The 8944-nt window shown below is 37.4% G+C and overlaps 1 protein-coding gene and 1 long non-coding RNA gene across 4 annotated transcripts; one reads left to right on the top strand and one right to left on the bottom strand.

Annotated features, from left to right (window-relative positions):
• Positions 1-1731: 1731 nt before the first annotated feature.
• LOC126586158 (probable galacturonosyltransferase 4) lies at positions 1732-5994 on the bottom strand. Of its 3 annotated transcripts, XR_007610757.1 has the most exons (10): positions 5413-5994; positions 5293-5330; positions 5156-5203; positions 4883-5006; positions 4572-4768; positions 4070-4341; positions 3510-3867; positions 2761-3336; positions 2109-2441; positions 1732-1978 (listed from the first exon to the last, which is right to left on the bottom strand). XR_007610757.1 is itself a non-coding variant. In XM_050250859.1 (9 exons), the coding sequence occupies exons 1-9, from the start codon at positions 5540-5542 to the stop codon at positions 2166-2168; spliced, it is 2019 nt and encodes a 672-aa protein (XP_050106816.1). In that variant the 5' UTR covers positions 5543-5994; the 3' UTR covers positions 1878-2165. The 3 variants fall into 3 exon arrangements, 2 of the variants coding, with proteins under 2 accessions (XP_050106816.1, XP_050106817.1); XM_050250859.1 differs by having other exon boundaries at positions 1878-2441; XM_050250860.1 differs by having other exon boundaries at positions 1878-2441; positions 5293-5329; positions 5421-5994.
• Positions 3334-3668, top strand: LOC126586160 (uncharacterized). The gene is made up of 2 exons (XR_007610758.1): positions 3334-3389; positions 3471-3668. It is a non-coding gene; the product is annotated as an uncharacterized LOC126586160 (long non-coding RNA).
• Positions 5995-8944: the final 2950 nt, after the last annotated feature.

Genomic DNA, 8944 nt, shown 5'->3' with positions numbered 1-8944 from the left:
TCTGGGTACTTGTTTACTTTTGCAGGGGGAGCCGTGTCTTGGCAATCCAAGTTGCAAAAGTGTGTTGCCTTGTCCACAACCGAGGCTGAATACATAGCCGCTACAGAAGCATGCAAAGAGTTGTTATGGCTGAAGCGGTTTCTTCAAGAGTTGGGTTTGAAGTAAAGTGATTATGGCGTTTATTGTGATAGTCAGAGTGCTCTGGATTTGAGCAAGAACACTACATATCATTCATGCATTAAGCACATTGATATTCATTATCACTGGATTAAAGATGCTATCGAGAACAAGTTGCTACGGCTGAAGAAGATTCATACCGATAATAATTCTTTAGACATGTTGACAAAGGTAGTCACAAAATCAAAGTTGGAATTCTGCATTAAGGCTGCTGGGATGGACTCCAGGTAACTTGGAGTCATGATCGGAATTCCTCCCTTATGGACTGGAGGGGGAAATTGTTGGTATATGGTCCAGCCCATGATCAATGTTCTAGATTATTCTAGTAAGCAAGAGAGGTGGCTATAGCATGCTAGACAATTCTAGCGTGTTATTAAGTTGATGGAAGAAGCTAGAGAGTACTAGCTTCCTTGGTTGCAAATGGAAAGATCTAGAAGCTACAATTTTGTTGCTAGTCTAGAATTATCTATGCTAGAAGTTTGAAGAATACACTAGAAATTAGTAGAATGCCAAACCCTTACCTATAAATATGGGTGTGATGTTATAGTGAAGTAACCAATTAAGAACTAAGTGTGAGTAGCAAGGGATCAAGTCCAAAGCTAGAGTTCCACTCTAAGAGTGAGAGTGAGAGTGTTCCATTACACATTGTGTGAGTAAAGTTTAGAGTGATAGAAAGTGTTTGTCATACTTTCTTGTATCCATCAAGCCTTGTCTTTGGCTTGGTAAGACTACTCTTGTTGTACTCATTTTTTTCACATAGTGAAGATTGATCCTTGTTTGGTGGACATAGGCATAAATTGCCGAACCACATAAATTCTTTGTGTGCAGTTTCTACTTTACCTTGAGCATTCTCTATCTTGTAGTACGGACATTCCTAACACAACATCCACCTACACATGATCAATCGCGATTACTTCCATCCGGTTCAGCCTCTTCAAGTTTCAACACAGCCTGTCACTTGCTGGGTCCAAATCCAACACAACGTTTCAGTTTCATCCTCGATTATTAGTTAAACACTTTCGAGTCATTTTCCGGCCAAATCACAACGATTTAACCATCGAGAAAGGTACCATTCTCTTCGTCTTGTCAAGAAGTATGATTTTCGTTTTTGAATTATTCGATTTCGTTGAGTATTGAAGAAGTTATGAACATTTAAAGTTTACCTAGTTTCCCGTGAGTTTTCTATTTTCCCGCCGACCAGTCACCTTTAAAGCTATTTTCCAACCATCTCCAGCAAACATTGGGCTTCCAAATAAGTATAATCTTGTTCTACACTTTCCTATCTTCATTTTGATATATTATTGATCGATTTTGGTTAAGAAACGATTGAGTTACGAAGCTTTGAAAATTATCCAAACTTTCAGCCAAAGGCTCGGGAACACTTAACGAAGTTTTTAATGAAACAACCAAAATAATAGATGGTGAACAATCTCATGAACCATTTTGATTTTCAATTTCAAGGACCAATATGATGTGTTATGCAAATCTCAGAATCATTTTGACTAAAAAAACCTTAGTGAAAAGGATCGCCACAACACCAACCGCTCACCTCTCTAAATTTAAAAAGCTACCATATTGATATTGTTACAATTTTAATACGAGTAATATACAATCAAACTAATAAAACAAGTTTCCCTGCTCTCTCTCTCTATGTGCACTATACAGCAGCACTACCAGACAGAGAGAGAGAGAAATACAAGGGCTAAATATATATTATATAATATGGCGGTGCTGAAAAGATCAATACTTTACAAGTGCATGCGATTTCTCCAGATATGTATTCGCACTCAACATGAAATACCTAGTCAGGAGCAAATGAAACCGATAAAAGGGAAAAGAAAAATCAAGATGTGTACAGAAAGAATAGCCTTAAAGCTGTTGCTTTAGAACCAAAAATAAATAAATAATCCTCCCAAGAAACAAAGGCAAACCTGTCGCATTTTATAGCAAATTGTCCAAAACACTTCAAAATTACCACGCGAGCCATTCTATGGATTGATGTTGCACTCCCGCATGTACATTTGATCATAGTCAACAAACTTTGCCCAGTAATTTCGGTATTTCGGTATGCCTATCTCAAGCCACGGTTTCATGTTGCCGTTGTAGTGTATAACAGCTGCTCGATCAATTTCCTTCCGGTTAACACTAGGGTTATAACCAAGGCCCAACACATGCCAGGAGCGATCCAGTGGGTATGTGCGTTTCCAAAACGTTATGAGACCAGGTGGTAGCGTTCCCAACTTCCACAGTTGTCTATCATGATTCTGTGCACAAAATCTTACGTTCAGACTTGGGAACAATTTAATTCAAGTCACTAAAGTATAGCTTTCATATTAGTGAATGCTGGAGGGGGCAACAAACAAGAGATCTTAGAGATATGAAAATATTGGTCTAATAAATGCTAATCCAGTCTCTACAGATCCAAATCTGTGTAAGAAGAGAGATGTTATCCTAACAGTTTACACAAACATCCGTCGATTCATGTTGCACACACACATGTATTAAAATGTCAACAAAATTTAAATCGTCAAGTCAATCATTTTATATTTCCAAGAAAAAAAAATATGAAACCATTTTTCTTACCAGCTTCTGCCATCCGTGGTACACTTCTGTGATGTTTTGCTTCTTCCATTCCTTCAAATCAAATATATTCATTCCATATGCCCATCCGCAAGCATGGGCATCAAAATTCTTTGAGATTAGAGGATTTGAAAAGTTAAGATACCGATCAAAGCGATGGAAGCTTTCTCCACAAGTCTCCACAGCACCATTAACATTTCCCTTCAAGTCAAGGGACCATACCGCAGTAAGATCCTTCTGCACAACTACGTCATCATCCAAGAATAGAACTTTGTTGAGCTTCGGGAAGATCTCCGGAAGGTAAAAGCGGAGATGGTTCAGGATAGACAAGTACTTTGGGTTTCGAAACTTCAAGTTTGAATCAGAATTGGACCGATGAGTCCTAAAGTAATAATCTATCATGGATGCAGAACCCAACTGCTTCAGAACTGGACTGTAACTCGAATTCAACCATGAAAATTCTTCAATGCTTTGAACCTGAATAGTGGCCTTGCCCGGTGGATTTACCAAAAACCACATTCTCGTAGCAGCATAATTGAGCCTGTCAGTGACAATGTGAAAAACATGGTTTGCAGGGTCCTGTCAATGGTCGAAGCAGGGTAGTCAGTTAAAGATGTCAACCAAAAGAAAAGGTCCTAGACATGGACGATAGTTTCTTGATTGGTACTCTTTTTACTTAATTGTTCTTAATATTTTTATTTACTTGCAAGCAGGACAACAGAAAGAACATGAGAATCTCTCTACATCGATACCTTAGCATGGGTGACAGTTGAGTTTACAACCACCGCTGTAGCCAATACATTGTCCGAGAATAATGCATAATGGTACATCCGGGGATCTTCTAATTTCTCTTGATTGGGAAACTTCTGCTGAGAAGAATTTAAGGTATAGTATTCAGTGGTAAGGCGTAACGGAAGACAGTGAAGTCCCCTTGGAAGTGTTTTTGCTGTTAGTTGCGTCAAGAACAAAGCCTGCTTCTTGTGCACCCGGAGTTGCTCTTCCATTGAATGGAGCATAGCCCGAAGCTTTTTCACCATAGCAGCGCAGTCATCTTGAATCTGCTCTCCTTTAGTCAATGTCTGTTCCATTGCCTTCAACTTATCGTAGGCGCTGTATTAGTAGCAATAATTGTTACGGATAAATTAAACAAAACAAGAAAAGGGAGTTTTAGGTGGGAGTAGAAATATAAAAAGATAAATGTTACATTCTAAACAGGGAACTAATAAGGATATCAACAACATATTCATGTCAAAAAAGGAACAACAGACTTGGGTCAGCTAGCAGTGCTAATTTATTTTAAGAGAAAACATACTTCCTTGGGAGGTCAGAATCCTTGCTTGCATCCCCAAGAGCTTTTTGAACTTCTTTTATCCGCAGCCGAATCTCCCTTGTGAAATGGGGGTTGTTTCTTGTGGCTGGAAGAGATAGGTAAACCTTTGCCCTGATAAGCTGGTCTCTAAGATGTCGTACCCGGACATCTGGAATAGCCGTTTCATCGTTTTGTTTTACAGTCATAGTTTTTGTGGGTCTTCTTCGATCAACCTTGCTGGAGGTTTGAGTGGATTGTTGTTCTGGTTTTGTTTCCTGAAAGAAGAAGCAGAGACAGAAAGAAGAGAGAAGCAGGAAGCATGAATCAATATATCATCTAATTCCAAGTAGAAAGGAAATTCAAAAACGAGTTGGTACAAGAAATGGATTCTATTTGTTGCATAAAACATTCACATTTGGCAATTAGAAGTTTGAAAAAGGACAATCATTTCTAAATAGTGAGCCAGGAATAGCATTGGTCTAAAGGGAAATGGAAGAATCGATACCCTTGTCCGAGAGGCATCATCATCATTTTGCTCAGAAACTCCTATTTTGGCATCCAACTCGGACAGAAACAGATTTCCTTGCTCAAGCGTTTGAGTGACCTGTCTGATGGGGTTATCTGTTTGAGACAGATCTGGGTCAGTGGTGGTAGATAACACTCTAGCTGATACATGCTCCATGGAGTCGACTGAATGCCCATCTAAGAAGAAGTAAATGGAGATCCTCTAATTATAAAGAAGAAATCACAGAAATTAAAAAAGGGGAAGGCAGGCAGGCAGGCACTCAGTTGAGGAGTAAAATAAATGATGATAACCTTGATGTTGAAGAGAGTGATTGGGGTGGGCGGAGGTCCCCTCTGTCTCTGGTAATGAATCAGTGGAGTCGTCGGAATATACGACTCCTACTGGTTCTTTAAGCCTTGTGGTTGTGGATGATTCCTATGCACAAGAAACAAAAAGCATAAATAAAGATCTGAAAGTCGAGTCCTTCATGCATGGAAATTTTTCTTTCGTGCGCGCTCACGTGTCAATTGTGTGAATGTGTGTGGTGCTAGAAAAGGAAGAAGGGAAAGTAATTAGAGATAAACCTGAGGAAGCAGATTTAGACGGGCAGTAGTACGAGCAGAATTTGCAGGCTGTGAAGAAATTTCAAAAATTCGAAGACATTAACACAACCAACGAGAAAGAGGTCATTGAGATCGAAAAGAAATAGGGAACAACTTACAAAGGCTGTAACATCTTCAAAGAAGTCGTCGTCTCCAGCTGCAGAGAAAAGAAAAGGAGCAGCACAGGGATTTAGGGATTAGAAGAAGAAGAAGAAGAAGTTGTTAGATGACAGACTTACAGGAGGAGGAGGAGGAGGAGGAGGAGGAAGAGGCCTGGATGGAGATGGAGGCAAGGCGATCAGTGTAAAGAATAATGGGAGCAATCACCGTTACAAACAACATGACCATCACCACATTCCTAACCATCATCTTATCTGAAAAAAAGAAAAGAAATGGAAGTCACCGACACGACACCCAGAGGCACTCGCTTTTGGGGAGACTTCTGGGGCAAACAGCCGCCGCAGATCTTCTTAATGCAGAGGTGGTGGTGGTTTCTCCTTCTCCTCCGGTGGGTGTTGAATGATCGATTTGATGATCCTTCCTTCGACTTCGATTTCTCTCTCTCTCTCTCCCTCAAAAGGTAAAGTAAAGGTAATGGAATAAAATAAAATAAAATGAATTTTAAGTGGTCGTCGTCTAAGTTCTAACACAAACAAACAATTGCGTTGCGTGAATTGGTAATAAATAATAATACAAGCAGCGAGTAAAATGATAAACGGACGGACAGTCGTCTAAGTTCTAGCTACAAGCTACAACAACAACGAAATTGGAAAGATATGAAATGAGCAGTGCAAACAGAGACAGCAGAGAGAAACAAAGTCGGCGGGCGCTTGATAAATAAACAAAATAATAATAATAATCTGATGGATGGATGGAAAATGAGTGATCCACACAAGTCCACTTATTACAAATATAAAATAAATACGCTTGGTTTTGTAATATTACACATTGACCACGAGATTTTGTATGCTTTTGCGTTTTGGGCCAAACTAGCTTTAGCTAATGGAGAACAAAAAGAGCCGTTTAGGTCCCGCCTAGGTGCTAGGCGACTGGTCTTCGTCCCAATTAATGCTTAGACGTTTAAAAATTAAGAAATAGCACGTAGACCTTCTAAGGCGTCCGCCTAGACAAGTGCCTAGCCCACCCTGACTTGCCTAGGCACCAACTTAGGTTATGACTCAATTAGACAGAAAATAGATAATTTTCATTTTGCATTTTATTTGTTTCAATAAATTGTAAGAGACTTGTTGAATACTTAAATGAACACACATTATATGCTTGTTACCCATGTTTTCAATATGTTCCAATACTTCATAATATATATATGTCATTCTATTTTGTAGTTTATGATGAAATTACATATATTTTAAGTATAAATAGACACTTATTTACATGAAATATAGTAGATTTACTTAAATTCGCCTAGTCTGCCTAGGCACCTACTTAGACCCCACCTAACCATCTAAGTGTTAGGCCCCAACCCGCCGCCCGATTAACGTCTAATGTCTTTTAGAAACTTGGTTTTTCCTGCTTGCTTTATTCAATTTGCAAAGGAAAAGAGATTATCACAACAAATTCCCAAATCCAAAATCACATCGAAATGGCTCCATTTCAATTCATGCATACATATATATTATTTATTAGGGGTATGCTATCCACACTATTTTTTACTTTATACACACCCTCTTAATTTGCAGCTGTCGGATCGACTGAAATTAAAAAGATCAAATAATATAAATTAACAAGGGGTGTGTGAATATCACATCCCTATTTATTATTGATATGTATATATAGACCATTAAGCATGTCAATGTAGATACATTTTGTATAAGTGCTATATTAATAGAGAATTGTTATTGGCACTCTACAAATTTCATTTTGCACTCTAAACATTTTATAATTAGAAAGAAAAGCACATTGTGAGGAGTGCAAAACGAGATTTTTTTTAGTGCTAATAAATAGTTCTCTATATGTAAACATATATTAATTACCCACATTATGTAAACTATTCTTTACGTAATAAATACATTATTAGACTAAAAAAATTATAATATTAATTAACTATGTTTGGGACACGAGACAGAACAACAATGTCATTATACAATTAGATAAACAAAATTCAATTGTCTTTACAATCATTCAATAACACATAGTGTTCCGTCTCATATTCCAAACGCACTGAGAAGTCTCTCGAGAACTAGAGTCGCCCTGAAAGAGGATCCCGAGGATCCTCCAACCTCATCCGTTTATTGTACATTGTGTGACTAGTTTTTGTCAGGTACCGTTTGTATTCAATTTTAAATATAAAAAATTACAATGATTTCTGACCGTATGATGTACGATAAACGAATGTGATTAAAAGATCCCCAAGATCCTCATAAAGAGGATCCAACGAGGATCCTCCTAGAATCGGCCTTGGAGTGTCGGCACAACTAACACTACACCACTCATCAGTAGCTGCTGGTGCTGGCCCATTCCCTCCCTTGCTCCTTAATAAAACTAGTCAAATTATTATTTTGCAAAGGAGATCTCACACAGACCCACCTATTTTGTATAATAATATTCTTTCTTCAAACACCCCCAATCACTACAAAAAATATGAGCACTGCACATAATAAATTATATGTACCCTTTGAGGCCAAAGAGTACCAATATATTTGCCTATAGACTAATAGCAACAATGCATCAACTAAAATGGTATGTGTGCCCTCTATTGTTGTGCCCTTTGGTCATAGGGCACAATGTGGTGTTTTGTGCTCCAAGAGGTAAGCACAAATAAAGGCTTTTTTGTACCTATATTCTGACAAACCTGTCAGATGACCTTCTCCATCCATGTGTTGCACAATTTTTGTTATTGTGCCCAATAGGTTCTATTTAAAAATAAAAAATAAAAAAAATGTAAAAATTTTGAAATAAAACAAAAAATTAAAATTTACATAGAATCAAAGATGGCAGTCTCTGCTGTAAAAAGCAATTCAATAGTAGAAATGAAATGTCTACAATGATACTATAGAAATATTCCTCATAAAGAACATATTTACAATCTTTCAAGATACAAGACCAACAACATAATGAGATTTTCCTATCAATGTATCCATGCATTCCTATATATGGCCGCCCATAAATGATTTGACCCTTTTTCCTAGCTCGGTGGATTAAGCAATCACCTTCATGAAACCCAAACCGAAGGAAAAATGAAAAAGGGAAAGGATCACATATTTCCAGTGATGTTTAACCACCTAAACATCCAATCAACATCAAGAATTCATTAGCTTCACGTATATCTGATAACAATAAGAGTTTCATTTTCTCCGACAAAAAGAGTTAACATTTTTCTATTGATACAACTAAATGTCCAATGTACCTTAACAAGACAAGGAAGCAAATCTATATCGACACAGGGAACCATAATCGTAGAAGGATGTTCATCCTCTTCTTGGAAAAGAAAGAAATTTAGTAAATATAAGTTTCTTTAAAAAAATAGTTATTTTATGTATAGTAAGCGCAAACATTAATAGGACCTCTAATACTGTTGTATATATTTCAAGCAAATAAAAACCAACTGTTGTATATATTTCAAGCAAATAAAAACCAAACTTATTAATAGTACATTAACTACTTACAAAGATGAGAAATAGCACGAAGGTAAAGTACACCTCTACATAGGGATGGGCAACGGTTATGACGGACGGATAACTGCGGTTATTTTATATTTCAAGCAAATAAAAACCAACTGTTGTATATATTTCAAGCAAATAAAAACCAAACTTA

This window comes from Malus sylvestris, chromosome 10 (assembly GCF_916048215.2).
Source record: "Malus sylvestris chromosome 10, drMalSylv7.2, whole genome shotgun sequence".
Classification (NCBI taxonomy): Eukaryota; Viridiplantae; Streptophyta; class Magnoliopsida; order Rosales; family Rosaceae; genus Malus; species Malus sylvestris.
Note: the sequence above shows the minus strand (reverse complement) of the source record. Positions and strands in the feature narration are given on the sequence as shown.

Bases quoted from the DNA above. Each gene is read 5' to 3' on its own strand.
- LOC126586158 (XM_050250859.1), bottom strand. From the start codon at position 5,542: ATGATGGTTAGGAATGTGGTGATGGTCATGTTGTTTGTAACGGTGATT. The intron at 5,007-5,155 runs GTTTATCTCTAA...TCTTGTGCATAG, and splicing joins GTCTAAATCTGCTTCCTCAG to GAATCATCCACAACCACAAG. The intron at 4,769-4,882 runs GTTATCATCATT...ACTTCTTCTTAG, and splicing joins TCACTCTCTTCAACATCAAG to ATGGGCATTCAGTCGACTCC.